General features: G+C 41.8%; 2 protein-coding genes across 3 annotated transcripts in view; one reads left to right on the plus strand and one right to left on the minus strand.

Moving 5' to 3' along the window:
• The window catches only part of RASGEF1C (RasGEF domain family member 1C), a 90,125-nt gene extending 85,602 nt beyond the window's left edge, over nucleotides 1-4,523 (plus strand). The window contains exons 13-14 of one of the 2 annotated variants that reach the window (XM_035105596.2): nucleotides 1,655-1,727; nucleotides 3,142-4,523. In XM_035105596.2, coding sequence (XP_034961487.2) covers nucleotides 1,655-1,727; nucleotides 3,142-3,166 — 98 coding nt within the window. In that variant the 3' untranslated portion in view covers nucleotides 3,167-4,523. Of the gene's footprint in view, nucleotides 1-1,654; nucleotides 3,116-3,141 lie in introns of those variants that run through there. The other variant, XM_035105595.2, reaches the window with a different exon arrangement.
• A 17,896-nt stretch (nucleotides 4,524-22,419) lies between these two features.
• On the minus strand, nucleotides 22,420-22,737 carry LOC118080392 (cytochrome b-c1 complex subunit 10-like). The gene has a single exon (XM_035105594.2). It carries the CDS (start codon nucleotides 22,735-22,737, stop codon nucleotides 22,420-22,422), a length of 318 nt encoding a protein of 105 aa, XP_034961485.1.
• Between the last annotated feature and the right edge of the window lie 2 nt (nucleotides 22,738-22,739).

Consider the following 22,739-nt stretch of genomic DNA (forward strand, 5'->3'; position numbering starts at 1 on the left):
CCTTTATCATTTCCATAACTTTTTGACAAGGCATCTTGCTTGTGGCAAATCATCAGCATGCAGAGAAACAGGCCTGACAGTCATACTATGAGGGGCAGTTCTGAATGTCATTGCTGAAAGCATTCAAAGACAGAGTTACTGTTCCCTATAAGTCAACCAGTCTATCTCTCTCTGAGTTTGTGATGGCTGTAGGCAGGGAAAGCAGAGCTCAGCTCACAGCAGAGATCTAGTTACCTCTTAATATGTGCTTAAAGGGGGAGAACCCTTTCAATTCAGTTCTTTCATCATGTAATTAATCATACCCATTTGCAAATGAGTTTTTGTCTGACTTCTCTTCCTACCCATCCAATCTATCATGTTGCTCTCTGCATCTCCTAATGGGTTAAATCAGTCGTATCCCATTATCATCAGCATCGGATATAAGGGCTGAATTTGCTAGCTTTGCCTAGACATGCCCATAGGCTTCACTGACTTTTGGATTGCTTCTGAACTTTTTGATTTTTAAAGAGCAGTCTTTAAAACTCATCCACATTAATCAAACAGGACAGCTGAGACTTCACTGGCCACACATGAATTTAGAATGTAGCAAGGAAAAATTATGTCCAAGCTCCACAAGCAACAGCTGCCCAAGCTAACATATATCTATATAACAATTATAGTGAGCTCTATAAAAAGGAAACAAGAAGAGCATAACTCTGGCACTGCTCGGAGTCTTCTGGAACAGCCAAGGGCATTTCAGAAGATCTGCTATTAGAGTCCAAGACAGGAACTCTAACTTGTTTAAATATTGATTCCAGGAAGGTAAAGCCCACAGGTTGGCAAGGAGAAAGCAAGTCTGGTAAGACTTCTGAGGCTGCCAGAGAGTGCAGGAATAAACCAGGCAGCCCAGATTTAATCCACAAATTCTTGGGGCTCTTGGCTGGAGCCTCCACAGCCCAAGCTGACTCTCCTAACCAGACTGGTTCCTCCTGTGTTCCATGTCAGACTCTCGGCTGCTACTTTTGGCCAATCCCTTTCCCCAACTAGGATTGCTTTGCACACTATTTCTCCTAGTTGATGCTACTTCTCATTTGAGCAGAGCTGTGACCTTCTAGATAGTATTGGACCCCAAATCCCATCAACCCCAGTGAGCATGGCCAGTAGTCAGGGATGTTGGGAGTTGTAGTTCAGCACCACTTGGAGTTCCCCAGTCCTGTTGTAGAAGAACCTTTTACACATTATATGTGTAGTTATCACTCGTGATGATACATACCGGTACACTGATTTGGTCCAGTACCGGTTGCACTAACAAGTGGTTGGTCTGAATGAAGATGGACATCTTTTCCTCTTTAGTAAAAGCTGCTTGCAGCCAATTCAGTCAATTAACATTTGAATAGGGGTGGGGATGAAGATCCAGATGCACATCTGGATCTCCATTCATGCTTGCTCCAATCACCCATTAAGTTTAGACTGTAGTTACAGATATTTAAGCACTTTGAGCATGTGTTGCTTGATCCTGTGCATGCTTACTCAGATGTGAGTCCCACTAAGTGTGCAGTTGAGTGTCAGCTTACCTAAGAAACACAAACCTCCTTGTTTGATTAGAATGCTACCTTGTAGGCTACTGATCATCTCAATAAGGAATGTTGACTTTTAAAACTTCTCTTTTTTTTAGGTTTGTATCTGGCTTCCTATGAAAGTGAAAGTCCGGAAAACCAAACTGAAAAAGAGAGGTGGAAAACCTTGAGGTATTATTTCATTTATGTTGGGTCATGATCTTCTGAAGTGGAAAATAGGTAGATATGGGCATAGAGAGGGTGGCTACTGGAGTTTGCACACATAGCTCAGCCAGTAGAGCATGAGACTCTTAATCTCAGGGTCATGGATTCGAGACCCAAGTTAGGCAAAATATTCCTGGTTGGACTAGATGACTCTTGTGGTCCCTTTCAACTGTACAATTCTATGATTCTGTGAACACATACACATACACATACCGGTACACGTACACACATGTAATGGACGACTCCTTTTAATGGGAGAACCCTTTTGGGAAGGGGCAACTGATACTGGAGAAGTGGAGGAAGGAGGAGGGTGTACTACTGTGACACACACTTGTGTGTGTAGCTTGGCTCAAAGGCAGTAATACCATAAGATACTTACTTTTGCCTTAAAGTACACTAATGGCCAGAACACAATCATGGCTGCTTGGGTTCAGATTGACCTTTGAACTAAGTCTCCAACACTTGAGAACCCTTAGGTATTCTCTTCCACCCAATTGTTACCAGTGATTATGTTGCATTATGCCGCTGGAGTTGCTGGTGTCGCTTATACTGTACCATAGAGACAGCTGTGCTAGTTTCTATCCCTCACAATAGAATAAAAGGGCACATCACATGAAGCCTAGCTTTTAGACGATGACTTACGTAGTTAAATGGGAGCCGCTCTGCTGTGACATACTGATTCTAGAATGAACAAGCTGAATTAGATTGAAGGGTCAGGACTATTACCTTTTTTTAAAAAAAGTGCATAGCAATGCTCATAATATGACTTAGTTAGAAAGCATAAATACAGAAAACTACACTATTTAGTTTCTTTTTACTGCTACAAATTTTAAGACTGAAAATGCTGTTTGTGGCCACTTATCTTTCCTAAATGTCCTCACAATACATGGACGGAAATAGCTGGAAGATGCATGTCTTTGTGTCTTAGAAACATCTGATAATATATCAAAATGCGAGTAAGAAAAGTGGTAACATGGGGAGTGATAGTTTCCTCTATTGCTTGGTCAATAAAGCATCTTGCTTAATATGTGCCCCAGCAGTGTAGATATTCCAGAGGTTCTCCTGAGGTAAGGGCTACACCAGGCATCCCCAAACTGCGGCCCTCCAGATGTTTTGGCCTACAACTCCCATGATCCTTAGCTAACAGGACCAGTGGTCAGGGATTATGGGAATTGTAGTCCAAAACATCTGGAGGGCCGAAGTTTGGGGGTGCCTGGGCTACACCATTTGACTTTCTCCTTTGCTCCTGTTACTTCCCTTGGGCATTTGACATAGCCAGTCATCTATCCAGTGCAGAACAGAAAACATGGCTATTCTGAATTACTCTATGCCACACTAACTTTCTTGCTCTTTCACCTATTCTCACGTTTCTCCTTTGCAGGACAACTATCTTAGGAAAGACTTGAAGCTAAAGATCTATATTGCAGTAGGACAAACAAACAGAGAAAAAAATCAGCAAAACTACTTTGCACTACTGATTCCAAAGATGCCTATTTGGGATTTATGAGATTTTATTCTTTATTTTTGTGTGCATTTTTTTGTGGTTCACTGGATTCAGAGGTGTATTTTTACTGCACGCACAATGATGTTTTCTAGCTACTCTCGAACAGCAAAAGGCCAGGAGGTGGCTTCTTCATGGCTGTACCAGAACAGAGTTCTTATCACTGTTTACGCTTGTCTCTGAAGGAAGAGCAAATGGCACGGAGAGCCATGGTGCTGCAAACACAAAAGATTTTCACTGGAAAGGTACAGGGTGTGTATCTCTGAAGCAGGGTGTATCGGACAATAGAACTCTCCAAGAGCTGTCAAAAGTGTATTATGCTAAACACAGCATTAATCTGGCCACTTGCTACATAAGGGGGAGGAAAACCTTGTTTTTTCCTCTACAGCTTTCAGCCTCAGTGAACAATATTCTGATGGCAGGAGATAAAAGACTTAATACAAAGCCACATCAGTATGGAAAAATCCATGCAAACGCATCCCTTAAAATACAGAAGCATATGAGCTGTGAACATTCATTATTTCTCCTTATGTGTGGGGTGTATATCATTATTATTTCTTCCTTACAGTCAACTGCTCAGCTGTTATGATGAAGTCAATGGCTTTCAGTCATACTTACCTCTGTATAAAGCATGTAGCATATTCTCTAGTTCTGTTGACTGATGACTCAGAGAATAGTCTTCAAAGGGGCCTTACCTCATTGACAATTGATGGAAGATTAATCTGTTAAGGGCTCTAACAGTTATTTTCCCTTTGCCTGCTCATTTTGTCTTCATGTCTAAGGCAAACAATATTTGAGAGGGAGAATTACTAGACATTGGGGCTCTTTTTCCAGTGCATTTGAGAGAACACTTTTCACTCTATGAGATGTTGCACTTTGGTAAAAGAATTGTCTACACACTGTTCATAAGGTTGGTTTCTTATCACTGCTCTCCCTCTACATGAATAGTTTGCCATCTATTGTGTTGTTCGATAGAGATCAGGAAGCTGATGCATAATACAAATGCCAAGTAATAATTGCGTAGTTATTGTACTTTCATGTAAAACAGATGTAACTTAACTCTTTTTAATAATTTAAATATGAGTAATAGGATGGAAGTAAAATTCATAGCTCTTGTCACTAACTGTATAGAACTATGGGAAGGTGTGCAAGCCTTCACATAGTAACTGAGGCTGTTTTTGTAACAGGATTACCAGTTCAGATGTCGACAACCACACTATACATGTTGTAAGTTTGGTCTTGGAATGACATGTGCTCACTACGGTACATATAAAAAAAGATACCTGACACTCCTCTTTAGGTGCATATAAATGCATTCATGGTCAGCCAAATTTCAGGATTATTCCATCTCGAAAAAAGGAAAAAAAGCTGGAAGGAAAATAGAAATTGGGTGTATCCTGTGAACAATTGACTGCCACACTTTAGTGGCACCTTGTACAATCCACAGAGCCACCTGTTTCCCACCACATGTAAGCTTTTAGCATAATGATCAAGGATGAAACAGACACTCTACTGAACAAGCATTAGACACCAGGATGTGTTTGAACAGTAACTTAGCTAGACTGTTGATTTCAAGCTCTGAGTGTTTACCCACATGAGACTTCCTCTGGGGCTGCTCAGAAGCTGACACTGGTGCTTTCTTTTAAATGAGGCAGTCCTAACCTCTGAAATGCAACTCTATGCATCTACAGGGACTTGTGTTATCACTTCTTGAAAAGCTTGTTTATACACTCCCTTGTTATTTGTGTTCTACAGTGACATCTCGTATCATGGCAGCTAATGCTGGCTTGAAAACACTTCATTGCCAGTCTTCTACAAATAAGTTACTAGCTCATAAAAATGTATGCTTGCCTGCCCGCCCACCCTCCCAAACCTATGTGAATTACTTGTAGCCTAAAAGAGACCAGACAAAAAAGAGAGAGAGATGGGGAAATACTTTGTAAGTTTCATTGCCTGATCACCCTGGCAGATTCTTGTTTGTCAGAGACAACCAGGCAAGTGTCTATATACAAGCTTGGTTGGTGTGATCGGTACCACTATGTGCTAAGGTTTTTTGTTTTTAACAAAGTTTACATTTTTTTGCATAGAGTGCCACAATGTAGAAGTTGTTTTGGGTGGCTGTTGCATGAGAGCTGCAGTGTTTGGACCCACCGTTAAATCTATTGAGGTCTCTTTCCGTAATGGTTTTCAGCATTTGGCTGGGAGGTAAGAGACCCAACTTTGAGAAACCTTAGAGAACAGGTGAGTTGCTGCAGGACTGGAGAAGGGGGAAAGGTTGTCTTAATCTTCAAAAGGGGGGAATCTGGCAAACAACACACCAGTCAGTTTGCCTTTGGTACTAGAGAAGATGCTGCAGTAAAGTTAATAAAGGGTATTGTATTGCTGGAATCCTTGGTTGCATTTCTTATTGAGTTCCCTACCAGGAATGAACCAGAGAGGTGGTCTCAGCCACTCCCTTGACAAACAGAATGTGAAGCAGCCAGTCTGTAAACATCTTGATAAGCAGTGATCAGCAGAAGCCAGAATTGATTTTTCAATAATAAATTCTGCCCAACTAATCTTATCTTCTTTTTCATTGGCTAACTAGTATAATGGAAACAAAATAAAAATAATTCCTTCCAGTAGCACCTTAGAGACCAACTAAGTTTGTCATTGGTATGAGCTTTCGTGTGCATGCACACTTCTTCAGATACTTCTTCAGTATAATGGATTGTGGAAACACAGTGGGTGTGATTTAACAAAGCATTTGGCAAAGTCTCCCATGATATTTTGATTGGCAAAGTGGTTAATTGTGGGCTAGATGATAATACTGTCAAGTAGATTCAGAGCTGGCTAGAAAACTACTCAAATAGTGCTCATCAGTGTTATTCATCAAACTGGAGGGTTTTAAAGTGGAGTGCCACAGTGCTCCATCCTGGATCCAGTACTCTTTAGCATCTTTACCCATTATTTAGATCAGGGGTGGATAATCTTTTGTTCTCCAGATGTTGACAAACTACAGCTCCCATCATCTATGACCATGGGCAATTGAGTTTTGAGTTCAGCACCTGAAGGGGCACAGGTTAACCACCTCTGGATTCACGTGGAGGCTATCCTTATCAAATTTGCAGATGACACAAAACTGGGAGAGATTGCTCCAGAAGACAGGATTTAAATTCAAAATGACCTGGATAGAATGGGAAGCTGGGTCGACCTTAACAAAAAGAAATCCAGGTAAGAAAAATGCTAAAATCCTCCACTTGGGTGAGGGTGGAGGGAGATCATGCCAAGGTATAAGGCGAGAGACATATGGTTTGGCAGCAGTACAGGTGAGAAGAGTCTTGGGACTGCAGTAAATCAAAAGTTGACTTCAGCCTGCACAGTGGGGTTTCCCTTTCTTCTTGTCACCCTTGCAGCCCCTTGTGCACCCTCCAGATCTGCTGCAGAGGGTTAGGGAGTAAATTTAGGGGAGTGTATGAAGGGTTGTGGGGAAAGAGGGTGGATGTTGGAAGTCTGTTTTCACACCATAGTGTGCAAACCAACAGTTTACAAGTCATAGAAGTAAGACTTTCATTTTATTATGTACAAATAGGAAGACGTAATCTGGAATATTGTGACCAATTCTGGGCATTTCAAATTGGTTCAGGGGAGGGTCAAAGGTGTAGAAAATAAATCCTTTGATCAAAATTGAAGGAACTGAATGGGCAGGATTCACCTAGCCAGCCTGTCAGCAGAAGCCCTGTGCAAGGACATACACTTGTGCAATTCCCCCCCCCCTCCACCCTCCCTGCCTGCCCTCCAAAACCCCCAAAATGGGCTCAGTGTAGGTTAGGAGAACCTCCAGAACTACACCCATGGAGAAGAGTGCTATATTGAGTTCCATTCAGTATGTTTAGGCTGGAAAAGAGAATGCTGAGGGAGGACATGATAGTACTCCTCAAATATCTGAAAGACAGAAGAGGGCAGAAGAAGATTGAACTAGAGCAAGTAGGATTAAATTACAGGATGGCAGATTTTTGTTGAGCATTAGGAGAAATTCCTTAATGGGAAGAGCAGTTTGACAATGGAATCAATTGCCAAGGAAAGCAGTGGTCTCTCCCTATATGTTGAAGTCTTCAGACAGAAGTCTGTTGGGACTGATCGAATTTTGGATTTTCTGCATGGGCCCAAGAAGTTAGCAGGTGGACTCCAGTTGTATGATTCTATGAAGCAAATGTTAGGGGCTGCTCGTTGGGCATTACATTTGCACTCTATAGTTGCAGCATTACACATTGCCCAATTCACTGATGTTACAGGGGAATGAGAAGTTGAAAACTAAGTCCATTCTCCTTAGTTTAAAAAAAACAACAACTAGTTGTTACTGGATCACTCAACCCCCCCCCCCCAAAAAAAAAGAACCTTAACAAAACTTTATTGGTCAATTAATAGGCTGTTCTTGGGGGTATGTTTTTAGGGAGGCTATCTGATAACCAGGATGATAAAACCAGAGCCAGTATTGATATTCCTAAAGAGTTTGCTATTAACATTTGAATATGTACTGATGAAAATAGGTGCTTTTCAGCTTAACAGCCTTCTGTATGAAATCAGTCCCAAAAATGGTTTCTGTGTAGACTCAGTAGATTCCAACCAGTTCTAGAATGTATTCATGAATAACAATCAGAGCCATATGTGCATTCTCTAAATGGCCATTCACTTAAGTACATGCATCTTTCAAATTGCCTGTTTATGACTATAATGGCTAACATTATGTGGAAGCGGTGAATGATGATCTTGCGTTTTAAAAGTGAAAATTCTAATTTGTTTTCAGTGGTCCATAGCAGATATGTCTGTAGGAAGTAAAACCAAATTCCCAACAATGTATAATAGCACGCTGGAAAGATGACTTATACTCTGATCCAAAACGGGTGTGCTTGTACATCTGCCTGAGGCAACGACATATTGTCTGATATTTGAAAGGCATCACTCTTCATCTGTCTGCTCCTAAGCGCTTGCACACTGGTGAGATAGTCCTAGAATTGTAGTAATTCCCTAACAATAAATCATACAAGAGTATTTGGTATGTTGTCTGAAAAGAATTCTGCAACTCCAGCTGATCTTAATATCAGGGCATCTTAACGGAAAGTAGAATTGTCAGACATTGAACTGAAACTAAAGATTGTGAAGATGTAAAACAAAGCCATATATTTGAATAAATGGCCTTATTTCTCAAATGTGCTGTTGAGCACCTTTTTCTTTTAACCTTGAAGGCAGCTGAAAATTCACGTAAGGCTCACAGCGCTAGAAAAATTGAGCAAGGCTTTCTCTACACTGTTTATGTGAATTGGCTTCCTGTGGTGATGTTCCACATCACTACAGAACAGCCCTTATCTATCCAGCATTATTTGTTTGTTTGTTTGTTTAAAGTCTATTTGGCTTGAACATAACTGCAAACAATCTAAGAATTGTACGTCAGGTATCTGTGAAGAGCTTAGATTCCTTTAAAAAAAAAAAAACTTCTAGGAGTGCTTTGGTTTTAATCAAGTTTAGCTTTAATAGTTGTAAAAATATATTTGAAAGTGTGCATGTGCAGTCAACAGGAGTCTCTATGGCAGGGAAAAGGAATGTTTGGCTTCTAGATGTTGTTGGGTTTCAACTCCCATCAGCCCCAGCCAGCATGACCAATGGTCAAGGATTCTGGGAGTTGGAGTCCAACAACATCTAGATGCCCCATCCCTGCTCTAAGGTTAGGATGGAATGAGCTTCTGTGCCTTGTTTTGTTACTCCGCACCCAACAAAGGGATACATTTTGTTTAAGAACAATATTTCTAATATTAATTTCCCAGCCAACTTCCTTCCCTTACACCACCTTTTCCCTACAACCAAAACTCCAGGGAAAAAATGTAAAACTTCGCAAAAAGTTAACCACACTTATGTAAAACTAGCCAAATTTGCATATACTGTTGATATGCACAATTTATTTTGAGTAAACGTATTTTAACTTTCTTGGCTCAGAATATGAATGGAATGAGATATTGTGTAATCCCCATTGTGTCTGCCACCTATCAGATATTTACCCTGGGGCTCAGCACAGTAACCTACAGTAAATACAGCAGGAAAGTGGTAGCAAACTCTCCATTGTCCTTGAGACAGCAGGTTGCCTGGCGAGGCGCTGGGCCCTGCAGTCCCCTCTGGAATAAATACACAAACACAAGTATATTGGCGTAATGGGATAAAGAAGGCCACAACTTTATTGGTTACAGATATGAGTGGTTTGGCTTAGGCAATTGGGTGAAGCAAGACTATATCCTGACTCCTGCCTGATTGCAGGAAGTCTCATAAGGGTCAATCACTGGAAGGAGGAGCCCTATGATGTACATCAGGGTCACCGATGGGGTGTGGCATGACCCTAGCCCACGTCCAGGCTTCAGACAGGAACCACACCCCTGGATCCCTTTAACACAGGCATAGGCAACCTTGGCTCTCCAGGTGTTTTGGAACTACAACTCCCATGACCCCTAGCTAACAGGGCCAGTGGTCAGGGATCATGGGAGTTGTAGTTCCAAAACACCTGGAGAGCCAAGGTTGCCTATGCCTGCTTTAACAGGATACCCTTAACGAGGAGGGCCAGGCGGAGGCAACAACCTTCCCTCCCATAATAAGGCTTACCCAATGCCTAACCTTACAAAAGATTGCTACTAGGTAGGCGAAAACCAAATGGCTAGAGCCAATTCTGCCAAGTGGAAAAATTCCTACCCAGCCCCAATAACTAGGCCACCAACATAAGTCATAGCAAGGTAATCAACACAAGAAAAGAGGGTGGGTGGGCTGGGAGATCCCAAGAATGGATGCAAAGGAGGCTTTCCCGGCCCTGCCGCAATTTAAGCAGCTGTAGCCACGCCCCCAGGCAAATCCAATTAGCTGGCTGGGGGCGTGACACGGCCGGGGTTCCTACTGACATGGGCTACAATACTCTGCCCACTGCCAGTCACAGCAGTCCCCCAAAAAGAGGGAGCTGACTTGTCACTTGGTGACATTGACACTGCAGTTTCACTTAGCATCTGCAAGTATTCACCGAAGTAACTCCAATACAGTGGTACCTCGGTTTATGAACACAATTGGTTCCGGAAGTCTGTTCATAAACTGAAGCGTTCATAAACTGAAGCGAACTTTCCCATTGAAAGTAATGGAAAGTGGATTAATCTGTTCCAGACAGTCCGCGGAGTTCTTAAACTGAAAAGTTCATAAACTGAAGCGAACTTTCCCATTGAAAGTAATGGAAAGTGGATTAATCCGTTCCAGACGGGTCTGCTGAGTATTTAAACTGAAGCGTTCATAAACTGAAGCATGGGTGTAATTGGTTCCGGAAGTCTGTTCATAAACTGAAGCGTTCATAAACTGAAGCGAACTTTCCCATTGAAAGTAATGGAAAATGAATTAATCCGTTCCAGATGGGTCCGCGGCGTTCATAAACCGAAAATTCATAAACCGAGGTGTTCATAAACCGAGGTTCCACTGTACATATAGTAGCCGAGCACCTGGAGTACTTCATTGAATGAGTGATTTGGGAAATGGACTTTTCCAAAAGACTTGTCATATTTACCAGCTCTTTAAAGTGATAGATGACCTAAACTATTCCACAGTAGCTGGTAAAGACATTTCCCTCCATCATTTTAGTTGGCAGAAGCTAAAAGAGCAGCTCAAAGCACCCAGGTCCTGGTCCATTTTAAAGCATACTGTGGCTGACCTAAGCTCTCAGTAGCCAGCTGAGAACTGCTGCTGGTGTCTAATTCCATTAACTGCACTTGTGACAACTCCCTCTGAGGCTGCTACGTGTGAGGAGCAAAGCAAATTATTCTCCAGAAATAGCACATGAATATATTATACAAATCCTTTTAGAGAGCATTGGCGTAAATACTTCTGTTTAGCACAAAAGGATGTTTGTGGGGAGGTGAGGTGAGAGGAGGAAGAAGAGAGGGGTAATTGAAATAATTCACCTAGATCTCATCAGAAGCAACCATGATAACCCCAGTAATTTGTTATTTGGGTCAAAATCTCAATTAATTAGTAGACCTAAAGGCCCTGGTTTATCTACTTGTGCTGCACTTAGTTGTTGCATGTGAGTAGAACCACACAAGAGCGGATGGGACTTGCATCTCCCCTTCCCTTTTTACATTTAATGGTAACACTTTCTTATAATGATATTAAAGAGATGGGAATTGTTACATTTGCCTAAGTCTGTATTGGATATACTGTAGATTTGTTCAAAAAAGAAAAATAGGCCAGTGGTTTATATATGTTTTAACTAGAGCAGGATATTCTCTTTCCCCGCCCCCACCCCCCTGGTGTTCCATCTTAAGAAGACTCCCAGCAATAAGAAGCTAAAGAGAATGTTATCACAAAATAAGTGATAGGGATTCACCTTGTAGGGATTCACAACACTGGGACATCGGACCAGTTTCTAGGCTTTCAGGCAGGAGTCTCTCCCAGTCCTACCGGAAGATACAGGTAGGACCTTCTGGATGCAAAGCACTTACCACTTAGCTACAACTTAGTGTAATATAAAAGACTATTATTGATTAGATTCTAAACTATCCTACAGGCGCAGGCAAAAACTATCCTACAGGAGCAGGCAAAGAAATGTATTTCTACCTAAAATGAAACAGTTGCCAGAAGTGCCCTGTTCTGGTTTGTTTTAAAGCATGCTGAGGCTGACTAATGCTGACATAACTGTTAGCCGAAATTCTTGTATTTTTGCTAATCATAACACTATAACCAGAAAAACCAGGGTTTAATATAATTACCTAGCTTAGAAATCATTGAAATATTCAAAAACTGAATGATCAGAATCCCAGACAGGAGACAATTAATTTTTCAGTATCAGTGCTGCTGTCATGAAGTACGTTGCCATACCAGCAAGAACCTACTAGGCTGATAAGTAATTTGCATCATCTGCCGTTGGGATGGAGAGCAGAGTATATGCTTTCAGATATACAAATGCAGTTTCTTGGGGATGTAGTGCAACCTTGGAACAAAGCTTTCATGGCTTTATCAAAATAGTGTTAGCTATTGTTAATATTCAGTGTGAGCCTGGGACAGTCCATGCATATGAAATAGCTGTTTTTCTTAATTTTGAAACTCCCAGTATGAGGCTTGTTTTTAATTAAAACAGCAACTGAAGAATATTTTCGATTACCTTATAGGTAATCGAAAATGCTAAAGCAAGGTTTGATGCTACAGGAGCAAGCCCTTTGCTAACATGCTCCTTTTTTCATTTATACACTCAAGAGTAGCTTGTTATTTCTCATATTGCAACTAATAATAGTATGGTATTACTCTGAACTGGCAAAATATGGTATGTGTTTACTGTGCAAACCATGATTGTATCCAGGAATCAAACCCTGGCTATAATCCTAGTAGTCAAGGCAAGCACAAGCATTTTGCCACTTTGGATTTTTAATAAAAATAAGAATAATAATAATTTTATTATTTATACCTCAGCCACTTGACTGGGTTACCTCAGCCACTCTGGGTGGCTTCCAACACATATGAAAACATAATAAAACACTGAACATTAAAAAACATCCTGATATAGGGCTGCCTTCAGATGTGTTCTAAAAGCTCTATCGTTATTTACCTGCTTGACATCTGATGGGAGGACATTCCACAGGACGGGTGCCATTGCCTAGAACAGTAAACTACACATAACCAAATAATATAAAATTATTATTTTTAAAATGTGTTTGGAAATGAAAGAAGCAATGCACAAACACAGAGCTCACTCATGTAGCACCACCTCATGGTCAGTGTTGTATCTAGCCACTAGGGGAGCTGGAACCTGCATGGAATCCACCCACCACTTCCCCCTCAGCTGCGCTCCAGCTGCAGGGGAGGTAGCAGGCGGACCTGGGCCCCACACTACCTTTTCGGGTGTCGTGGTACCTGCAGGCACCTGAGCCACTGCATCACTCCCAGGAGAGACACGTGGTTCTGGCACACTGCAGCCGCCGCCCCCCCATGGTAAGGGCTGCCTCCACACTAAGTGGCTGCCCAGTTGCACCCCACTCCCCTAGCCATGCTAGTGCTCATGGTTTGTATATTATGTATGAACTGACCGTACTCTCCCAAAGGTACAAACTGTTAACTCAGCAGATTTTCCAGATGTTTCCTAAAATTACAAGTGTAAAGGATTTATACTGCAGACCCATATGTGGCTACTTCCAGGCAAGCCCCAACAAGTTCAGTGGGACTTTTTCCCTCGCAGTCTTCAACTCTTAAACCACAGTCACAGAAAGCTATGGGAGAACCTTATGCAAGAGCAGAAATGTCTTTGAAACTTGAAGCTGCTGCTACAGACATACAAACACCTGGATGAGCAAGATGTTATTTCAGTTGAAAATCAGCTTACCTGTTTTGGTAAGCAAGCAGCTAAAGGATATATTTTCAAAGAAACTCTAAACTTAAGAGGTTGTCTCCCATGTACACACATATATTCTTAGTATGGCAATCCTTGTTATCTTCATATATCACTTAACTTTCAAGGAGCAAAACTGAGAAACTCAAATGATGTGTTGATGTGCATAACAGGACTTTCCTTTCTCCTCCTGCTGTTCCCCTCCCCTTAGATTTGTGTTGAGACACTGTCTGGGGCAGAGAGTAGTGGCAAAGGATGAGGAGAGGAAGGAAAGTTCTCCTGAGAAAGTAGAAATCCGCACCATGTTGGCTATACCCCAATGGCTTTAAAGTTAAAAATGCACATGCATGGTATTTTCTAACACAGAATTATTTGGCTCATTAGGTATTGCATTTTATTATAAACAAGTAAAAAAGCATATTAGAATTCAGATCTACTTAACTGGCAGCATCCAATACTCATTTGGGTTGCATTACTATAGAAGATTTGTCTCAAGAAGCTAGATAAAGGACCATATTTAATTTTAGAATAGCAGCTGGACCTGCTGAGAATATGTGCTGTTTTTAAAAAATGGCATATGTTAGGCTTTTACAATAGCTATGGCTATTTTTTTATAAAAAGTCATTTACAATGTTTTCCAATGATTCTAGCTCTCTCTGGTGCTGCTACTAACAGCGGTAGACGGCAGATTAGTGGTAATACCCCCACTTCCTAAACCCTGTGGGCTCGTTGTGACCACAGTGAGTGCTTTTCTGGTTACATAATAATATATAATCATTTGTCACACACACCCCCCAAAAAAACTACTGTGCCACCTCCAGGGTTGGCATAGTTTGCAGCACATTTGCAGGGGGAGGTGTTAGGAGAACAAGACTGTTTATGGTCCTTGGCTCTGATGTGCCTCCAATTGCAGAAGTGTTTGCAGAGCAGCACTTGCAGCACTTCAAAAACTCACCTTTGGGCAGCTTTAGGAGGATAATAATCATCTCTTGAATAATCTCTTAATAATCTCTTGAAGTCAGTGATGATAACTGGGAATGGCTTATTATTTAGGCAAGACAGATCCCACTCACCACCAAAGAAACCTGTTCTCATTTATTCCACTACAAAAACTGTCAAGGCTTGATGATGTGCCAAACATCACGTTATGTTGCAATATGAACCTGTGCTAAATTGGGGTGGGGGGATGTTCTGGTTCTGCTATTCACAAGCCGTTTTTTAAGGTAGGAAATCCAGCACCTGTTTTGTCCAGCAGAAAGCCCGGTGCAGGATTCTAGATTGTGGTCCACATAATTAAGGTTACAAATGTAAACTCATTTTGGATCAGGCAGCTTTCCATTGAAACTGGGATTAGGATTGGGGCATGAGACAAATGCTTGGGAACAGCTTCAATCCAGAGAACATAGTTGTGCAGAAATCTGCAAATTTCAAACATTTCATTTATTTGTGTATAACCCTTAATTATACACTTGTTATATTTTATAGACATGACCTTGTTGCAATAACAAATGCCTTTTGAAACTTATGAGCATGTTAAAACATCTTGCTTCCCCGCAAACCACCTTGCTTTACACAGGGAGATAGAAAACAATGTAACCATACATAAAATCAATTTTATTTTTATGAATACTGAGTGTGAGAAACAAAGTATCTGAATTTGCTCATATGAAATTGTACAGACTCATTGCAAAGCTATTCTGGGCTTTAATTCTGCAACTAGGAATATATGCATTGTTCTGCTTACACACTAGTTTTTTTGGGGGGGTTGGCAGCTTTGCACTGCTGCCCCATGTGTCTCTCAAAAATCTGCTCCTCAAGTTTGGAGAATCTTCGAAGCAGCAGCACAAACAAACCTTCACGTTGCACACGGCACCCTTGGGCTCTCAGCCATTATTCTTACAACTGCATCCTTAGTAACTTGCCACGGATCAAAGACTTAATAGACAGGAGGGAAATCACTGCAAAAAAAGCTGTGTGTCAAAAATTCTAAAACAGTTTCTGCATTTCAGAAGGCTGGGTTCATGCCTTGCAGTTTCAAATGTGTGTCCACTCTGTTTACCTTCAAACATTTCACAGGATCTGCCATTGCTGCTCTAGGACTAGCTCATCAATGCGGCAGAATTATGTGGGGTTTATTTTCAGGTTTGTTAAACTGTTGGTGGGGGATTCCATGTCTGCTCTCAGATATAAAATTCCAGCATGTACAAAACTAGAATGCTTAGGGTAAAGCGTTGCCTAGCTTTCTCCCTCGCATGATATTGTGGAGGCAGTAGGGGGAACACTGAAGCATCAGAATCTGCAGTAGTATAGTGGAGGGAAAAGGTTTGCTGCGATTTTGCCTACTGTTATGAATTGCCCTTTATAGTAGAACTTCTAGAGCAGGCATCCCCAAACTGCAGCCCTCCAGATGTTTTGGCCTACAACTCCCATGATCCCTAGGTAACAGGACCAGTGGTCAGGGATGATGGGAATTGTAGTCCAAAGCATCTGGAGGGCCGAAGTTTGGGGATGCCTGTTCTAGAGCAATCCTCAGCCCTATCTGGGAGCAAAAGGGTGGAATGGAGCCACAAATTGACCACTGTATCTGAAGCCCTGTCCGCAAGTGCTGAATAGGATGGATGCTGGGGGTATTTTTCCCAATTTTGCCTTGTTAACTCCAGGCTGGCACAACTGAGGAACCCAGATTGAGCCTCTCTCTGAGGAATGGATTGGTTCATCATCCATCGCTGCCCAAAACCATAATACTGTATCCCATTTTGGGAGCTCCTGCCAGGTCATCACTACTGACAGATACAGACACAAGACAACACACCCCAGCCAGTGGATAGAGAACTCTGTTACATCCTAACCTCCAGCAGCAAGGGTTCAGGGAGTTAGAATTATAGCCTTAGATGCATTCCTGTTCATATCAAACTTCAGAGAGGATCCAAAGAGCTATTTTAGGCATCCCTAAGGGGTTTGGGCATGTTCTGTTGGGATCTGATTAATATTCCCTTCTTTTAAAAAAAGTAGGCTGCCATATCATAACACAAACTAGGTCTGAATTTAACCTGCTAACTAAACTAATAGAAAATAATCTCTAAAAAGACAAACCATTTTAAAAGCTAAGAACATAAAGCAATGGAAAAGTAAAATATACAAACACTTAAGCAGTTCCCCAAATATGTAAGCATGAATAATGTGTAGATATACCATCCCTCCCAATTGGTAATTTGTGTTTTCAGAAACAGCTCTCTTCATATTGTGACTTGCTTTGTTATTTGAAGTTCTCAAATTATGACCAATACTTTGATCCCATTGGCAGACAAACAGTAGGGTATTTGGGGTGGGGATGGGGAAGGCTGTTGTTGTTTTGTGGTTGTACATATCTTTATAAAATGTTAATGGTGATATACTTACCCTGCTTTTCATTAATACTACATAGGAGCATGGTCATAAGTATAGCTGTTGGAGATGAAGCCATCCCATGCTGCATTCTTGTTTTCAGTATTCATCTCCTACCCGTGCTTTTTTATACTACTGTGGTGAGATTGTTATGAAACCCTTTTGTCAGTCACATACAAGCTAATTTACCTATGTACAGAATTTGTATTACAAGCCTAATTTATACTGTGTTTTAACAGTTTGCCTGAACTGTCTATGATTTCTAAATTTTGTAATGTGGGTGTAAGATTAAAAACATGGACATGTGGTTAGTCCAGACTTTTGTCTTTCTTCAGTGTGTATGTATTTTTATTCTTGGTAATTGTTTCCCCCTGCTATGCAATACGCAGAAGCGGTTTCCTTTACCTCGTCTTTATAGGAAAGGCACCTCCAACTCCTGAATCATTTTTATTGCCCTTTCCCAAGTCCTATAATACAACTATTCTTTTCCTTACTTCTGTTCTAAATAGTTACAGTGATGCATTTGGTGGAAGCATGGCATAGTGGTTAGGGTGTCTGACTAGGACCTGGAAGACCAGGGTTCAAGTTCCCACTCAGGCATGAAGCTCACTGGGGTGACCTTGAGCTGGGCACTTACTCTCAGCCTAACCCATCTCATAGGGTTGATGAAATTAAATGGGGAGGGAAAGAACTATGTATGCTACTTGAGCGCCTTGGAGGAAAGACACAAATGTAATAAATACAAATGTAAAAAAATTAAATAATGGTAGTTCTTATATAGCAGGCACTTGCTGTATCAGTTTTTTCCCCAGTAGCTATTTTATACATCTTATTCTCACAGTGAAATGCAACAACAAGCCTGATATCCAACCTTTCTTTTTACAACTGTGGCTTAGTGGAGATCATGTGAACTTGTAGACCAGGGTCCCCAAACTAAGGCTCGGGGGCCGGATGCGGCCCAATCACCTTCCAAATCCGGCCCGCGGATGGTCTGGGAATCAGCATGTTTTTACATGAGTAGAATGTGTCCTTTTATTTAAAATGCATCTCTGGGTTATTTGTGGGGCCTGGCTGGTGTTTTTACATGAGTAGAATGTGTCCTTTTATTTAAAATGCATCTCTGGGTTATTTGTGGGGCATAGGAATTCATTCATATTTTTTTTCAAAATATAGTCCGGCCCCCCACAAGGTCTGAGGGACAGTGGACCGGCCCCCTGCTGAAAAAGTTTGCTGACCCCTGTTGTAGACTGCTGGAAGCAACCTGGTGCTTTTTGCTGCCATGCAGTAACCTCTGGACTGGGAGTTGTGCTTAAGCTCTCGCCTCACTAAATACAAACTGCCATGGTTGGCTTAGTGCAGCAGCAGAAAGGAACAGGGCAGAGCAAAGTGGTTGCAAATTGCTCTCCAGGACCCTGCACAGTCTTAGTAAGCCATAGTTTGATTCATTGTTGTTTGTTTGTTTGTTTGTTTGCAAACCAGCTCATTGCCATTCCCTCTGCTTTACCAGTGTTGCTCTTCTTGCCTTAGTACCTAGATGCTTACCATAATTAATCTGCGGCTTTGCTAAAATATGAACTAACATAACATAGTCTTCTTTATTTCTGGTAAGCAGGACATAAAAACTACTGGTATGGGAGGGATATTTTGGTCATTGAACTGTGTAACCCCTTCATGGTCTCAGAATAGACCTTGTTATTCAAAGACATGCAGAATGCAAGCAGGCTATAGCTGTAGCGCTATTGCCACCTGCTGAACAGTAAGAGAACAAGTAACAATTATTTAAAACTATGGTAACGTTTCCATCATTTCATCATTTTAACATAAACCAGGGTATAATTTAAGAGAACACGCTCTAATGTGCAGCCTCGTCACAGGTTCAGGGACATTCAGGATGCAGGGAGGATAAAATTTAAAAAGCTTTAACACTATTTCACTAATCTATAAAATAATTTATGATTTAGTTATTTCTAGCTCTCCATCATAAAGGCTCTGGGCGAACAGCAATATACTAATTATTCTAGCCTCTCTGTCCCTAATGTCTCAATGCCAGTTTGAATAGAAATATCTTTGTAAAAGTCCATACAGTTTTAAACCTTTAAAAAGGTTGTGTGTGTGAATACAAAACAATTACTAGTCTGTCAGTAAGTTTTTACAGAAAAGAGCTAGATATGTGCCAGATTAAGTTACAGCATATATATTACCAGATGGGGGAAATACAGCTAATTTAACAGCCTTTAGGGATTTTTAGCATTGTTTGGAGAAGTATACTGTAGTTACTATGGCTGCAATCATAAACTCCACTTACCTGGGAGTAAGCCTCATTTAACAAGACTTAACTTCTGAGTAGACATGGTTATAATTGTGCTATACAATAAGCCATTTCCAAATTTTCAGGGTTTTGTTTGTTGTTGTTTTTTTTAAAAAAAACTTCTTTTCAAAATATTTAACCAGAAGCACACATTTTCAAATTTGGCATTTTATTTATGACCAAAAAATACAAGTTTATGGCACTCAAAACTTCCAGAATTTCAAGCTTCAGAAAAGAAGCATGCCCTCCCACCTCTATTGTTTTAGAAAGCTAAATAAGTAAGTAAGTAATTTCAAGCTTCGATATAATGTGTACTACTATGTGTTCAGTACTACCTAAGCTGCAAATTTGTGCCTACCTACTGGGGAATTTGTTCCATTAAACTCAGTGTGACCCAGACATAGGTTTAGGTGAGACCAAGGGTCTCCAACCTTTTTGGACTAGTAGGCATATTTTAATTTTGTGAAATACAACATGGCTGCCATGAGGAGCATGACATAATCCAAAATTAGAGAGAATACAGCCATTGCTGCTACTCCTACGCACCCCAAGGTAACTACACCACACTCACTGCACTTACACAGACCATGGACACACAAGCAGCTGCATCTTTTTCACTCATATGCACATGCCATACACACACACGTCACATATACACCTCTCTCACACACAGAGAACATGCCTCCTTCTCACCCCACATATATACCGGTATCTCCCTTGCACAGACGGCACATACTGTCCCCCTCCTCCCATCTTGCACTGACTCACATGCACATACAGTGGTACATCGCAAGACGAAAATAATTCGTTCCGCGGGTCGTTCCGTCTTACGAAAATTTTCGTCTTGCGGAAACAAAAGGCAGACGGCAAAAAAAAATTGTCTTGAGAGACGTGGCCATAGAAAGCTTCATCTTGCGAGGCAAAAAAGAATCACTAGACGCTTTCGTCTAGCGAGTTTTTCGTTGCGCGAGGCATTCATCTTGCGAGGTACCACTGTAAATCTGTCAGGGTGGAGGTAAAACACCGACATGGTAGATCAGGCTAATTTCGCCCACAAACTGATAATAATGGGGTTTGTATCTTTTGCCTCACACCTCAGGTTCTAAAAATGCTAGAAACTTTTTTTAAAAAAATGAAAGTTAGAAACCTACGTATTATGGCTTATCCCCCCAAAAAGGCCTTGAACCCCAGAGCACTAGGCAGGTGAGCCCTGTGCTAGACAGTGTCTTGTATCTTGTCAAATATAATTGGCTAAGAACCTTTGGTATTAGCTATGAATGTATATTACAGCAATGTGACAAAATACTTGGGTTTTGAAAGTAAGAGGGTGCTACTAATTTTACCCACCCTGCAAAATCACCTCCTCCTCAGTTGTGCTCACCCAAAGTTTCTCCTACCTTTTCTAGCCATACTCTTCCCAAACAAAGATCACGGGAAGAAGTATTTACAAGCACTGCTACCCTTTCTTTTTGGAGATGCCCTCTCCTATAGGAAGAACTCGTTTTGTGCAATTGAACCAGAACCACAGAAGAGGAGTCTGAGCCCTACGAAACGCCAAAACCCCAGAGACATTTTTTTCCCAAGCCTAAGCATGCAAGATAATGGGATACACGTTATTTAGTAATATCTTAAGGATTGTTCCAACTTTAGCTCAGGGAAATCAATACAGTACAACCATTACTGAGCATGTGTAGATGCCTACTTTATATTATACATTATGTACAGCTTGCTATTGATGTACCATATTATTAGCAGTATACTAATTTCACCCGTGACCACCTACAGCCTAGATATAAATTTAATTTCATATGTGAATGCAAAACTCAATTTCCCCATCCTCTACGCAAAATAACTTCCCAAACCGATTATTCCTCCAAACATTCAAAAGTTCACTTCCACTTATTTTACCCCAGTCGTGCAATCTTGAACAGCACTCACTACCGGTAGGTAGATAAGTCCCAATTACAGTACATCACTAGGGCTTACACCCGAGGAAGCGTGCGTAAAATCGGGCTGCAACTGCGAACACACCAGATGGATGAGTTGGGAAAGAGGAGCTTGCTGCTCCTGATATCCAGAGCAAGCCTAAGCACGTTTGCTCAGACGTAGGTCCTACTAGATTCAGTGGCGGTTACCTTACTCCCAAGTAAGCAAGGCTGTTATCATCCCCACCATCATCACTCGTCTAGCCAACTTTTGGCTATCCTCCCAGCGGGGGTCTCGCTGTGGGCGGAGCCTCAGCTGGAATGCAAACGCAGAACCTACATTCCCCGCGCCCAGCCCACTTTATATAGAGATAGGAAATAATAGAGGAGATAATCCCATGGTCTAGAGACAGTTTCCTGGTTGCATTTCATGTTGTTTCGAATTCACAGAGCTGAAGTGAGAGAACCTCGCAAGATCTTAAAAAAGCGTTTCTTCCTCCCCGCCATTTCAAACAACAGCAAAACCCCAAAAGGTAGCATCAGAAACAGAGGGGTTCCACCCTTTCCATAAGTTGGGAACGTAGGAGCCCTGAGGTCAAGGTCTTATATAAAATCCCAACCAGTGGCCAACAACTAGATGCCTTCGATAACAACAACATTTATACCCCGCCCATTTGGCTGCTTTCCCCTAGCCATTCTCGAGGGCTTAAGGTAAAGGGACCCCAGACCATTAGGTCCAGTCGTGACCGACTCTGGGGTTGCAGCACTCATCTCGAGTTATTGAACGAGGGAGCCGGCATACAGCTTCCGGGTCATGTGGCGAACCAGAGCAGCGCACGGAAACGCCGTTTACCTTCCCGCTGTAGCGGTACCTATTTATCTACTTGCACTTTGACGTGAGATACTGTATATAAAAAGCATAGCAAAACATCAAACAAGCCCGCAAGCAGGACCCGCGCACAGGAGAAGCGCTTTCTTTCTTTTCTTTTCTTTTCTAAGAGGCTTTATTCATTTTGACATTATCGGCGCAGCATCTGCCCGTTCGACGAGAGGAAAGGGAAGGTTTCGGGCAGTTTCAGGGGTTCACAGTTCGAAGTGCCAGCAGGCAAAGAGAAAAGGAAGCCTCTCCAAGACCAAACAGGTTGCGCTCCTTGCGGGGAAGGGTTTGCCGCTCAGTCGTCTTTCTTAAACTTGCCGTTGATCCAAGGTACGTAGTCGAGGAACAGCCTCCAGTCCGTGGCCCACACCAGTCCCACGGCTCCCACCGTGCCCCACATGCTCATCGTAGGCATCCAGATGCGCAGAAGCTGCCCGTAACGGGGGCCCATGAACTTGCTCAGCATCCTTCCTCTCCCCGCCCCGGCTCTTGCGCCTTTCCGCCTGGAAGCAGGAGAAGCGCTTTCTATTTTTTGTCGGTGCTTTCTGCCGCAGCTGCTGCGACAAACTAGAAACAAAAAGCGTCGTTCATAGCCCACGCAGAAGTCGGGCATTG

This window comes from Zootoca vivipara, chromosome 2 (genome assembly GCF_963506605.1).
Source record: "Zootoca vivipara chromosome 2, rZooViv1.1, whole genome shotgun sequence".
Taxonomy (NCBI): Eukaryota; Metazoa; Chordata; class Lepidosauria; order Squamata; family Lacertidae; genus Zootoca; species Zootoca vivipara.

What these genes read in the sequence shown, in the direction of transcription:
- LOC118080392 (XM_035105594.2), bottom strand. Translation starts at nt 22,737, where the DNA reads ATGCCCGACTTCTGCGTGGGCTATGAACGACGCTTTTTGTTTCTAGTT.